This window comes from Anabrus simplex, chromosome 2, assembly GCF_040414725.1.
Source record: "Anabrus simplex isolate iqAnaSimp1 chromosome 2, ASM4041472v1, whole genome shotgun sequence".
Classification (NCBI taxonomy): domain Eukaryota; kingdom Metazoa; phylum Arthropoda; class Insecta; order Orthoptera; family Tettigoniidae; genus Anabrus; species Anabrus simplex.
The window spans coordinates 771749476-771764467 of NC_090266.1; the positions used below are offsets into that span (position 1 = coordinate 771749476).

At 38.9% G+C, this 14992-nt stretch overlaps 1 protein-coding gene across 1 annotated transcript in view; it reads right to left on the reverse strand.

Moving 5' to 3' along the window:
• The window catches only part of Cont (Contactin), a 314894-nt gene that overhangs the window by 287353 nt on the left and 12549 nt on the right, over positions 1 to 14992 (reverse strand). Inside the window, exons 2-3 of the mRNA XM_067141447.2 lie at positions 12912 to 13094; positions 12605 to 12828 (exon numbers count right to left, since the gene is read on the reverse strand). Of these exons, the coding sequence (XP_066997548.2) occupies positions 12605 to 12828; positions 12912 to 13085 (398 nt within the window). The 5' untranslated portion in view covers positions 13086 to 13094. The remainder of the gene's footprint in view (positions 1 to 12604; positions 12829 to 12911; positions 13095 to 14992) is intronic.

The following is a 14992-nucleotide window of genomic DNA, read 5'->3' on the forward strand; positions in this document are numbered from 1 at the left end:
TACATTAACCTATAATTTAGCAGTTGCATTTTATTAACACCCACACTCTCACAGGTATAAAGAGTTAAAATAGTACACTATATATTTAAAAACCCAAAATAATATTGCTCAAACACACACAAACACAAAATAAATGCACATATTACATAGTTATCAACTAAGTCGACATATACAAGAGAAACACTCACAGTCCATCACCATTCACACACTCACCTGTGTAGTGCACATGTCAGTCAGTAACCTTCAACAGGTAATCTCAGCAAGATCTCTTCAATTTAGGTAAAAAAAGGTAAGATATTATAAACACACCTGGTGGAAAAATACAAATATGTAAAAGGACTGAATTTGAACTCACCACGGAACAATTACTACCCATGGAATCACCTGCTTCCGGAACTTTAGTCAATTCTGATAATCTTGAACATACCAAGATCAATAAGAAATTTTAAGGCATCATTTTCTGGACCAAATATCTGGATGATATTTTCACTATAATTAAATACCACTTCATCAAAGAATGCTTCATTATATCCACATATTAAATTCACACTGTAATCTGACGTCAATTATTTGTTGGGTTTTTTAATCTCACCATCACTAGAAACAATAGTTCTTTCACTTATGGCATTTATAGAAAACCTGCACAAACTTGCAACATAATAAGACAGAATTGTCAACACCCGGGCAACCAGAAAAAGCCGGCATTTTATAGTTTAATTTAAAGAGCCCTCAACATCCCTCCTTCACTGTTAATTAAAACCATTTATAGTATCGCAATCAATAATGGTTATAACAAACAATTTGTCAACAAAATAAATCATAAAATGAAAGATAAACCCTCCACAACACTTGTTAGAGAACCCATAAACAAAAAGAAATATCTTGCTTTCACATACAGCAAATTTTTTTATATAACCAACTTATTCAAAACACAAAATTTCAAGATAGCTTTTAGAAATAATTACACTAATTCAAAGAGCCCACATTGTTCCGGTGGTAGCAAGCCAGCCTCTCACCGCTGGGTTCCGTGATTCAAATCCCGGTCACTTCATGTGAGATTTGTACTGGACAAAGCGGAGGCGGAACAGGTTTTTCTCCAGGTACTCCGGTTTACCCTGTCATCTTTCATTCCACTGACACTCTCCAATATCATTTCATCTGTCAGCCATTAATCACTGCCCCGGAGAAGTGTGACAGGCTTCGGCAGCCGGGATAATTCCTATCCTTGAAACTAGATGGGGGCTTCATTCATTCCATTCCTGACCAGGTCGAAATACTGGAAATAGGCTGAGGATGTTCATTTCATTTATACTAATTCAAATATTTTAATACACATACTCTCATCGTTGTTTGCACGGGACTAGAATGGAATTGACGTTTAAGAGAGCAAGATGATCGCTGTTGCCACATCATATTACTCAACAAAGGCCTCTTCGCAGCTAAGTCAATACCGAATGTAGGATGCTAAAGGGTTTATTGTGTCACCTATTCAATACATTATAAATTTTTAAACACTTAGGAATTTATTATTAAATCCATTTGAGACATGTTTTGCCCTTCATTGAGGGCATCATCAGTCATAGTACCTCCTCAAGGCATAAATCAGGTACCTGATTAGTGAATAAATTGTAAACATTAAGATAAATTACAATGGGAAAGTTACAGTTAAACAATATAAGTTTATAGACACAGTAGTTGGCACCGATGCGTAAAATCGCTGGGTATTTTAGCAGAGTCCAGCAGTGGTGGACCGAAGAATAATTGACGCTACTAATTAGGAAATTATAAAGTTTATACATATATTTACATTTAAACAGTTAGGGGAGAAAGGGTACAAAGTATCTGGCGTCAATGTTCATGCCACAGGTTGACAGGGTAACTATACAGTAAATTTACAATATCCAATTGAACAGTTGAGAAATTACAAGCTTATATACATATTTACAAGAGAGCAGCTTGGTGAGAAAGGATACAAAATGTTTGGCGTCATGTGCGTCCCGTTGTTTTAGTCGTTGGTTGACGATTGCAGCATTAACACATCAGTAATATGCAGAGTGGTCCAACCTTAGTTTATAACGGAGGCGGACGGCTCAGCCGGTGATACGTACATGTGTTGTACGTATCATGTACAAATGTACAAATGTCTCGAGGTCCTTCATATTTTCATTTACGAAATAATATCAATTTAAAGTCTCACTAGCATCTCACACTGATGTTTTCACATAGTATTCAAAGCTACATGAAATTAACAGAACTAAAATGTGAAAGACTCTAACCCGCAACATATTCCCAGTAAATACAATTACCAACAAATAACTGCCGTCACTGTTGCCATTCAAAATGCACCGTGTACTCAGTGACACCCAATGAGTCTCCGTCCATGCCGACCAAATTCACCGTACTTATTAAGCCATATTCATGAACCCGGGACTTCAACCAGACAACTTCCAGTATGACTACGCCTCTAGAACCTCATTCGACATTCTTGAAAAAACGGAGGTATAATTTTCCCTGCCCCCTGTGGTTATAAACTAAGGTTGGACCACTCTGCATATTACTGATGTGTTAATGCTGCAATCGTCAACCAATGACTAAAACAACGGGACGCACATGATGCCAGACATTTTATATCCTTTCTCACCAAGCTGCTCTCTTGTAAATATGTATATAAGCTTGTCATTTCTCAACTGTTCAATTGGATATTGTAAATTTACAGTAAAGTTACCCTGTCAACCTGTGTCATGAACACTGACGCCAGATACTTTCTACCCTTTCTCCCCTAACTGTTTAAATGTAAATATATGTATAAACTTTATAATTTCCTAATGAGTAGCGTCAATTATTCTTCGGACCACCACTGCTGGACTCTGCTAAAATACCCAGCGATTTTACGCATCGGTGCCAACTACTGTATCTATAAACTTATATTGTTTAACGGTAACTTTCCCATTGTAATGTATCTAAATGTTTACAATTTATTTACTAATCAGGTACCTGATTTATGCCTTGAGGAGGTACTATGACTGATGATGCCCTCAATGAAGGGCGAAACATGTCTCAAATGGATTTAATAATAAATTCCTAAGTGTTTAAAAATTTATAATGTATTGAATAGGTGACACAATAGACCCTTTAGCATCCTACATTCAGTATCTTCAATACGGATTAACAGTGATATTTATCACCTGTAAGTCAATACCGTTCGTTAAAGTTGTATTTTAAACAATTCAAGCAGATATTCAAGGTAAAATATAAAAATAAACATATGTAATGCATAATTAATATGAGTGTTTGCAGCAAAACATATATTCTTCAGTGTCAACAAATATAATTCCCTTATGAGAGTTGTCATCTTTTTTTTTTTTTTTTGCTAGAGGCTTTACGTCGCACCGACACAGATAGGTCTTATGGCGACGATGGGATAGGAAAGGCCTAGGAGTTGGAAGGAAGCGGCCGTGGCCTTAATTAAGGTACAGCCCCCGCATTTGCCTGGTGTGAAAATGGGAAACCAAGGAAAACCATTTTCAGGGCTGCCGATAGTGGGATTCGAACCTACTATCTCCCGGATGCAAGCTCACAGCCGCACACCTCTACGCGCACGGCCAACTCGCCCAGTTGCCCGTTTACAATATACATACTTGCCTTTTCCTATTTTAACTACAGTGTTTTTGTATAGTCTAACTGCAGCTAAAATTCTATCCAACCCTTTATTTACAGAAATGAAAGGACCATTATTAGCTTTCTCCCATTCAAAGTACTCCCGTACATAACAAATAACATCCCAAGCTTGTCCCTTTGCAGGAATACCTTTGCCGAAATGTTTCCTCTCTTCACTTTTTGACACTGAATTAAAATTGAAAATGCTAGGCATATAATATACACAAATAATATTTAAAAATTAACTGTACAACTATAACTACGCTATTACAGTGAGTTTCTCTCATCCATTGGCTGGCAGGTGTGCTCAGCTTATCTACCTCCCGTTGACTCGTCACTTCCCGTTACACAGTGCAGCGACAGCACAGAATGCCCGCACTTCGCAGTTCAGGTCCGTGCTTGGAACGTGTATTAAGTGTTGATCTGTCGCTCCAACTGTTCTCAAGTTGTGAAGTGTTACTCCAGGGTATAATTCTCATAATGCCTCCACATGTGTTCCCGGTAGAGGAAAGGGCTTTTACGTATGATAATTATGTGAAAAAATCTTGCAAGGAAGTCATTACAACTTTTATTATAATTTGGATCCACCTTATTCAATACATAAAAACTCTTGTTTAGATGAAATTACAACATATATTTCAATCAGAACTAGTTTCGACGACCTTTTTGCGTCATCATCAGTTGATATAGGTTCTTGGAAAAATTGGCAATCGCATAAGTTTATCTACATCAAATTGAACACAATTTAAAACCATCTTAACAACCTAAAACTGTGTTACAATTAAACTGTTTCAAAGTCCATATTTTCTACAAGTCCGAGACTTGCGAGTCTTAAACTTTAAATTGATTAAAACATATGTAAACCGGTTTGCTCACTAATAAACTAACATGGATTTAAAAGAACAACAACTTAAAAATAAAATAGTCTTGAAGAAACATTAGCTTAATTTAACACACTTCTTAAAACGTGATGTAGAATCGTATTAAAATAATTAAATAAAATCTTCAGAGTCGCTTTAATGGAGCAATCCTAGTGAGGTGGAAACGAGCAATCGGTCCTTTAAGATGTTAACAAGTACGACGTTCCCAGTTCAATGTGGACCTGAAATAACAGGAATGTAATAAACTATCGCTTAACTGAAGAGGCAAAATATAAAATTACGTCTTATAACGTAAACATTTTTACGTCACTCACCTCAAAAGATCGCTGTCCATGCGAAGCACTATGAAGCCTAGCGAGCAGTGTTGTGTTAGTAATCAAGTGTCCAAGGTTGGTCTGGGCCGAAGGGGGGAAATAGGGGAAAGCGGGAGGAGCAACTGAGGAGCAGCAACCTGTTGGAGCTCCGGAGGGCGTGGTCGTAGAAAGCAACTAGTAAAGCTATTACGCATAATATGAAACACCGTCCTATTGACCGGGATACATACATTTTAAAAAAAACTCAATAAGGAAATCAAAAAGAATATTTGATTTTTCAGAAATTTCATTTAAATTAAGGTTTGGAATAAAATACTGATCCAGGTGTATATAGCAACCCTCCGTAACATCCAGCAAACGAAGATCTCAATGTCCTGTTCTATAGATGTGAATTTATGCTTTAGATCATGTACATGCTGGCCTACCGCGGAAAATCTGTTATATTTTATTGCATTGGTATGTTCCGTGTATCTAATTTTAAAACTTCGTCCTGTTTGACCTAGATATGTGCACCCACAGTCGTTACATTTAAATCTATACACACACGATTTGGTATATGGGTTCGATCTATTAACTGAGGCTGAATTGTGCAATAGTTTTTAATTTTAATAATCAATTTCACGTCTCTTGATTATGATTTATAGATATTATGCATAGTAAAAAAAAAGACAACCTACTTAGCATTTACGAAAAAAGAAACAATCCATTTATAATTTGAACTATATTTTTGGGCAGTCCAACATTCTTATTGAGGCTAATAATTATTCTTAACAAACGCAAGAAAGCTTCCTGCAACTACAACACTCCCCATAAAAAATCCTCCACTCCCTTCCCTCAACATCACTATCACCACTCTCTCTGTTTTCCTCAGCTAACAGTTGACCTGCAAGCCGGGCAGTTCCCGCCATAGTGCACACTTGTTTTTACATTACTGTTTCTCCAGTTCTACATGTCAACATGCCTTAAATGAAACCAGACTGTCCAGCGAAAGTAAACTGACAGAGTTCAGCTCAGGCTATACAATCTTCTGGAAGGGAAAAGATGAGGGAGAACACCGCATTCATGGTGTGGGATTCGCTGTGAAGACCACATCGGTGAATGATTATCAGCTAACTCCAACTGCAGTCAGTGAAAGAATTATGACTCTCCGAATCCCACTCTCTGGTGCCAAATCTATGACGCTCATCTCTCCATGTGCTCCCACCTTGGATGCTGATGTAGAAGCTAAAGACCAATTCTACAACCTGCTGAGAATTAGCATCACCAAAGTACCACCAAGAGACAAACTCTTACTACTAGGCGATTTCAACACCAGAGTTTGTAAAGATCACCAATTATGGGACAATGTGGTGGGAAAACATGGACTTGGCAACTGTAATGCCAATGGTTTACTGCTCCTTGGTTTACGTGCTGAACATGAACTCTTCATTACTAATACTCAGTTCCGCCTGCCTAATCGCTACAAGGCCACTTGGATGCATCCTCGCTCAAAGCACTGGCAGATCCTTGATTATATCATCACCAAGCAATGTGATAAAAAAAAAGATGTCCTTGTAACAAGGACCGCAAGAAACGTAGATGACTGCTGGACAGATCATAAGCTCCTTTTCTGCCAGTTGAGAATCTCAATCTGTCGCAAACCCCACAACCTGCCCAGAAAGAAATTTGATACTTCTAAACTTCAAAATGAATCCACTGCTACAGATTACAGAAATGCAATCTCAAACAAACTGACTAGTCATCCAGTCAGCAGTGATAGTACAAACCAGGAATGGACCACGCTTCAGAAGGTCATTACTGAGTCAGCTGAGGAAACAACTGGTTTTGTGAGGGAAAAAAAGACAAGACAGGTTTGATGAAAACAATGAAGAAATTAAATGTCTGATCAATGCCAAACGGGAAGCCCAGCTATCCTAGCTTCAAGATCCGTCTTCAAATGTGAAGAAATCACATTTCTTGGAACTTAAAGGAAAATTACAGGCACAAATTAGGGAAATTAAGAATAACTGGTGGCAACAAAAGGCTGAAAAACTGCAAAGACTATCTGATGCCTGTGACCTACCAAACTTCTATGCTGGCATAAAGGAGATATATGGTCCAATTCGATCTTCATCGGGGTCTGAAGACTGCTGACAACTCCATCATTTTAACTGATAATGGAGAAATTTTAGAGCGTTGGAAGGAACATTTTTCTTCACTTCTAAATCTTGTCTCCAATGTTGCTGAGGACTTTCGTCGTAATGTCCCTTAGCAGCCCCAACAACCATGGATGGCAGTTCCACCTACATACAGAGACTTCACCAAAGCAGTCAATGAACTAAAACCAAGAACGGCTCCTGGTCCTGATAACATGTGGCAAGACTTCGCTCACAAAGACGTACTCTGGTTACCCGGTTGACAGAACTGCAGTATGCCGATGACACCGCATCTATTGCTCCAACACCTGCAGAACTACAACAGTCAGTCAACTGTTTTAAAACTGCATGTGATCGCTTTGGTCTTGCCATTAATGCGAAAAAAACTAAGGTACTTGCACAACCTGCCCCAGGATTAACACTTCCCAAGTTCAGTATTTCCATCTTAGACACAACACTGGAACAGATTGATCACTTTTCATATCTTGGAAGCATCTTGTCTAAACGGTGTACCTATGAACAAGACGTTGATAAAAGAATTGGGGCTGCGCATGCAGCATTCGGACGGTTAATGCACAGAGTCTTCATGAATAACGACCTGAAATTGCATACCATACTCGTGGTGTACAAAGCTGTTGTCATTTCCACGCTGCTGTATGGCTGTGAAACTTGGACACACCATCACTCTGATATCAAAAACGTTGAGCGCTTCCACGAATACAAAATGAGATTCATCTTGAATATTAAGTGGGAGGACTATGTGACCAACACGGCAGTTCTTGACAAAGCGCAGCTAAATAGCATCGAGGCAACAATCATCACTCATCAACTGAGATGCTTAGGCCATGTTCACCGCATGGGTGATACCAGGCCTCCCCACCAAATTCTTTATGGTGAACTTTGCTCCGGCAGTAGACCTCATGGAGCTCCTCTTAAGTGTTTTAAGAACCAGCTGAAACACATCATGAAGACAACTGGTATAGATATAGCCTGCAGACATGGTAAGAATGTGCTGTGGACCGCTCACCATGGCATAACACTACATCCATCGCTGTCAACTTGTTTGAAAGAGAACGCCGCAGACATCAAGAGGCCAAGCGACAAGCAAGAAAACTCCATCAATTACACCCCCCCCCCTCCTCCATCCATTCAGTGTGATTTGTGTGGGCGTATGTTTTATGCCAGGATTGGTCTGTTTAGTCATTGTAAACACATCCATAAACTGAGTTGAACTGGTCAATGTATGCAGGAAGAAGTTATATATACTCGGATCAAGTTACAGCCGACGACATGTCAACATGCAGCAAGTCACTTTCTTTCGTCCTTTGCATTGCTTACTCTCCCATTTTCATTTTATTCACATTATTTTTATGTAATACTTATTTTCCTTTCCTTTTTCATACATTTTTAATTGGAGTATCACACAAGTTTTTTTACAATCACCAACTTAATCGCTGTTCCACGCTGATTTCAAACTCAATATTTTAACATATAGGGAACGCTCTTCATGGAACAGAAACTATTTGTGTGTTTTTTGGTTTACATTTAAATTTTGATTACACATGTAGTACTGTCTTCAGTTAAACATACGGTTAATGAGATGTTCAAAATGTTCACCGTTGGCTGCCAGACACATAGCAGAACGACGAGCTGTCGCTGCAACTATGTCTGTCAACGTTTGAATGGGGATCTCTGCACATGCCGCTGTAATCTCCTGGCGAAGGGCCTGCAGTGTGCATGGCTTACGTCGATAGACTTGATTTTTCACAGTTCCCCACAAGTAAAAGTCCATAGAGGTAAGATCTGGCGACTGTGGGGGGAACTCAATGGGCCCTCGTCGTCCAATCCAATGTCCCGGCAGACTGTCATCCACGAAAGCTCGTACTGCTACATGGTAGTGTGGTGGCACCCCAACCTGTTGGTAGAAGACTTCATCATCAGCTCCATAAAGCGTGTGTACATCTGGTAAAATTAATAAGCGTAACATTTCCAATGCTCCAGTGACAGTACCATCAAAGAAAAACGGTCCTAGGAAGCCCCTCGACAACAGTCCACTCAAGACATTAACCCCTGGTAGATTGACCGCCTTGTCCACATGAACATGCGGATTTTCCGAAGCCCAGTAGACACAGTTATGTCGATTCACTGTTCCATTAAGTTTAAACTGGGATTCATCAGACCACACTAACTTCATCAGAAATTGTTCATCTTGGGTTACCACTTGCTGATACCATTCGCAAAATTGCATTCGACGATTGGGATCGTCTTCATTAAGCGCATGCAGTAATCGTGGGATGTAAACTTTCCACTTAGCTGTTTTCAAAATTTGTCGTACACTTGTACTGCTAATCCCTACTTCCCATGCACATTGTGTAGCAGACTTCTGTGGAGAATTAGCAAAACTTTCCAACACGTGAGCCGACGAAGCAGGACTGGTAGCTGTGCGCGTTCTTCCCAATCTTCCTTTGTGAATATCACAAATCGTTCCATGCGCCTCAAACTTCCCAGTAATGCGTTTAATTGTTAGGCATGTTGGGAGTTCTGTTTCAAACTCCTTCCTCCACTGACATTGCACTTCAATGGCATTATCAAACCTGATAAACCACTTCAGAATGTACTCTCGTTGCTCGAACGTCAAACGTGCTCCAGCCATTTTGTTTTCCCACTATTGTGATGCAAGTACAGACATCTGTTGAGCGAAAGACCATACTACAACATTTAAAAACAATGATAACAGTTGACAATGTCCAGATCCCAATACCAAATAACAAAGAGTGTATGCATTTTTCTGGCAGACTCTGTATTTGTATTTTCCCACCAAGTGTATTTATAATAACTTATTGCGGATGAACTATTCTGCGACTGGATGCAGAAAGTACTAAACAAGACTGCATATTCTTTAGCATCAGGAAGACATACCATGGGATAATTTTTTGAAAATGAGTGCCTTTATACATAAATTTCACTAGACTAATTTGACCTTGTCTTAATGGCTATTTTTGCATGAAGATAGATAATTCTTTCCATATGACTACTTTTTAAGAATGTTTTTATAAATTTTTCTTTACCTCATTTGTCTTTTCTCACCATTTTATCTGTCCTTGTATTTAATTTTGTGGCTGAAGGAGGTCTAATGATGGCCGAAACTAAGATGGACTATTATAAGTTTTCCTTTTTTCAAGGGAAATTTTTATATGATGTATAGTCAATACGGAATAATAAAAATATGAGATTCATAAACTGTAAGTCCCTGGCAGTCAACTTGGGCAACCTAGAAGGGCAGAAATGGCCTACTGAAGTGGCAACAAAAACCACTCCAATTTCAAAACCAGTAAGATCCCTTGTTCCACTAACTTTGCAAGTATCCATATCTCGGGACACATAATTGCAGGCCTGAAGGTCAACCAACTCACCACTCATGCTATTCCACTGCACTTTCAGTCGGTGACTTTATCCAGGTGCTAGAACGACAAGCTGCTCGACAGCAGTGATCTTATTAAGGTTGTTTTCTATGTTTAATTGTGACAGTGATAATGAGGAAGTTCCTCACACGCCACTGCCAGGAAGGCCAGGAAAATGACTCAGCAAGGAGGACTTAAAATAAACAGTGTAAATGTATTATAATACATGTGTACAGATTTTTCCAAGCTTTGACTGATAATCTAGACATTTTAAATGCTTTAAATTTCAAAAAAGTTCAAAATATGACTGGAGATGCATGTGGAGTAGGTAGATCAACTGTTCAGAACATCTGAAGGGCTATAGACAATGCTGAAGAAAACGAACCCCACATTAAGGTGCTGCAGAAGCACTTTGAAAGAGAAAAGTAACTAACCAGATTAGATGACTTTGATAAGGAAGCAGTGCGTAAATCTGTCTTCAGCTTTTATGAAAGTGGAGAGTATCCAACAGCCGAGGTCAGACTATTTAGTTGAAAAAATTAACTTTCAGGGTTCAAATCCGTGTTACGTTTCTTGAGAAGTGCGAGTTTTAGTGCAATGACAAACGAAGGTTTTTGATAGAAAGAAGAGATACAGCTTGTTCACGCGCAATATTTACCCGTAAAATGAATGCTGCAAAAAATGACGCACTTGGTGGACCTACATAATATATTTTACAGTTTGCTTTATGTCGCACCGACACAGGTAGGTCTTATGGGGACGATAAGGGCTACAAGTAGGAAGGAAACATCCATGGCCTTGATTAAGGTACAGCCCCAGCATTTGTCTGGTGTGAAAATAGGAAACCACAGAACACCGATCTTCAGGGTTGCCGACAGTGGGGTTTGAACCCACTATCTCCCGAATGCAAGCTGACAGTTACGTGACCTAGACTGCACAGCCAGTTGTGACTTGCAAGGTGCCTATATTTTATGTGGATTAAACATTCGTTACTTGTAAAACCACAGCAGAAAAATTCTTTGGCTAATCACAACAAAACAAAATAGCAGATGTTGAGAAACTCCTGCATGGCATAATTGAGAGAGAGACTACAGAGGACTGGATGAAATGTGACTGACACGCTGAAGTCTAGTAAGATGTGTGTTAGTGATCTGGCTATTGAACCAATTGTGATAAGTCTGACAGAAGATAGTTCTGATGATAGTTCTTCCGATGACTCAAGACTCCTGTGACAAGTGAAGGAGGTCTTGCTTCTCTGCCATAACATCAATACCAATGGTTGAGTAAATCAAGACAATCAGTGCAAAATAATATGTTCCTATTTCCTATTGTGTTAAACCCAGTGAATGTTTTAATTCTATTTTTAGTCGTTGACACTTTCTTTTATCATGCTGTATCCTTAACCTAATCTAAATTGACTTACACTATTTTATTTAACTATTTTACAATTTAAAAATTGAATATACACTAACCTAATTTTGATTATTAATTCCAAATTTGCTCAGCCTTAATATCCTCATTGTTATGATAATTTATCTTTTCATGATTTTTCTCTACAGAACAGAATAAAATAACTTTTCCCTCCAGTTTCGGGGTAAATGCGAAGAGGGCACTCGTTAATTAGCCTATGTACTTTTTACGACAAGACACTCTAGTAAATAATGTTGCACAATCGTGTTTTAACAAAATATCACCATACAGAAATTATTTCAATATATGGTCTTAAAGTAATTTTGACAGGTCCTACAAGAACAAAACTTTTTTTAAACAGTACATTCCCTTGCGAACATTAATTTAAGAAGCGATATACAAATGTATCGCATCTTAATAGGAACAGGCTTCAAAACATTTAAGCACTTTATTGTAGTGCAGAGCAAGAGAAAGAGAAGGAACATCAGCTCAACTGGACAAGGCTGCACTGACTATGCATGACCTTGAGACTTGCAATGTTGTAACCCGAACCATAGTAGCAATGAACAACATCAAACCCTCAGCTGATTATTTTAGCAGCAAAAATGGTCACTGTGTTATCTAGGCTCTAGTTTGCATATACAGAGGGGTGTTCAGACACTTCTTATCAGATAGTGTATATAGCTTGCCTGATAAGCATTGCCTGAAAGATTATCTAACTTCAAATTACCGTATACAAAAAAGTCTTAAAATGTTACGTACAAAATATATAAATAAAAAAGGTTAAGGATTTTCAATGTACCTACCCATAGGCTAAATAGTCTTTATTAAGTGTAGATTCTTGCGCTGGAAGGAAAGCTGCATCCATGTTCACTAACTGGGTTGAATCATCATTAACCCAATAATCTGCAGACTGTTGGCGAGCACTTGTATACCATCGCCTGTGCTGTGGATCTTGCCAGAGTAGTTGATACACCAAGAAACCATGTTCCTCTAAGTTACTGACACTCACTAACTCAGAATTATATGCCTAGTCAAACAAAAGAGAGAATCAAAATGGTACACACAATAGAATATTCTGTGAAGAAATCCATTTCAATGTATGCTATATACCTGGCAGTTTTTCTTGGCATCATTACGATTTCGCAGAGGTGATTTAATGAATCTATAACAGGAAGTCTGGAATTTTATCCAATGCTGAGGACAACGCACTTCAATCTCAGGTTGTCCATGGTTTTCAGCTATTTCTGATAATATAAATAGCAACACATGCCAATGAACATTCATCTTCCTTATCTGAAACATAAAATTTTACTATATATTACTTTACCACATTTCTATCAAAAAGCAAACAAAACCTTAATGTATTTGCATTTCCAACTACAAAGCAACAAGTTACAAAATGGTATAACTTAATTCCATGTAAAAAATAACACCAAGGCAAAACCCACAAAATATATCACATGACACACCTAAAGGAGTACTATTCAAGAGAAAGCCAACAGTGACTTACATCGGAGAAACAACTTTCAACAAAGGGATCTAATTTATTGTAGATGTTAGGTACGGTATGTAATGGGAAAACTGGACAGTTGTACAAAGATCACTCAAGCACAGTCGCTCCATACTAACAAGATTAGAATCAATCTGAAAATCACCAAATACCATCCATAGCTTCTAGTAATAGCTGCGGTATGTAGTCTCCACTCAGGAATTTGGATTATTGTGAGAAGGTCCCTGAACAGGAGCATATGCAAGTATTGTCACAAACTCTTATCCTGCTATAACCATTTGAGAATCTCTGCCCAGAGATGGAATCAAATACATAAACTTCACACCAAAAGGCAAATACAAAATGATCATGGTGACGCTGATTATTGTTGTTTAAAGGGGCCTAACAGCTAGGTCACTGGCCCCTAATGGTACGAGGTGAAATGAAATTATAATTAAAATTTCAAAATACATCCATTGACTTGAATCTAAAACGAATGATGATGAAAAAATGACCATGAATCCAAAGCAATCAGTGGATCCAATTCACGATACCTTATTTTCTAAGACGACGCTTGTTATCCAGAGTGGTCCAAAATCGAGGCCACCCGCCACTCATAACAGTGCTAATCACTAGTAAAGCAGAACCACGGTGTTCCTCCTATAGTGGTACTAATCACAGGTAACGTAGACTCATGGTGTTCCTCGCATGGTGTACTAATCATAGATTTTTATTATTTTTTGCTATTTGCTTTACGTCGCACAGACACAGATAGGTCTTATGGCGACGATGGGATAGAAAAGGCCTAGGAATGGGAAGGAAGCGGCCGTGGCCTTAATTAAGGTACACCCCCAGCATTTGCCTGATGTGAAAATGGGAAACCACGGAAAACCATCTTCAGAGCTGCCGACAGTGGGCCGAACCCACTATCACTAATCACAGATAATGGCACCACTCACAGGTAACACAGACCCACGGTGTTCCTCACATGAGGGTACTCACCCACAAGCAACGCATACCCATGGTGTCCCTCACACACTCGCTCACTCCGTAGGCTTCTGAGGGACGTAAAGTTCCCGTGCTGATCTCACAATCCTCTTCTATCCTTTTCGATCTTGAGCCTGCTCTTCCCAGTTATCAATTTGGAGGGTCCAGCATACCTTGTTGATCTCCATCTTCCAGGTGCTTTGGGGTCATCTTGAAGGTCTTTTCCCATTAAGAGATCCCTTATATAGATCTAATGGTGCTCTGTTATCCTGCATCCCCAGTACATGTCCAGTCCAGCGCAGTCTGTTGTATTCTATCATACCCATTATAGTGTACTGTTGAGAGAGGGTGTAAATCTCATAATTAAATCTTTTCTGCCAGCTTTGAGAGATAGGATCAAACCATGGGCCAAATATTTTTTCATAAACTTTATTCCCAAAGACTTGCAACTGCTGCTGCTCTTTCTTGGTTATACTCCATGTCTCGAAACCATACAGAAGTACTGGACGAATGATTGTATTGTAGATAATCATTTTTGCATTCCTTGTTAAAAACTTGGAGCCCAATATAGGGGCTCATAGAGTAAAATGCCTTATTTGCATTCTTAATTCTAGCTTGGTGTTCCTGTTGCCTTCGGTTCCTCACATAGTGGTACTAATCACAGGCAATGTAGACCCACAGTGTATCACATATTATGGTACCACCCACGAACAAC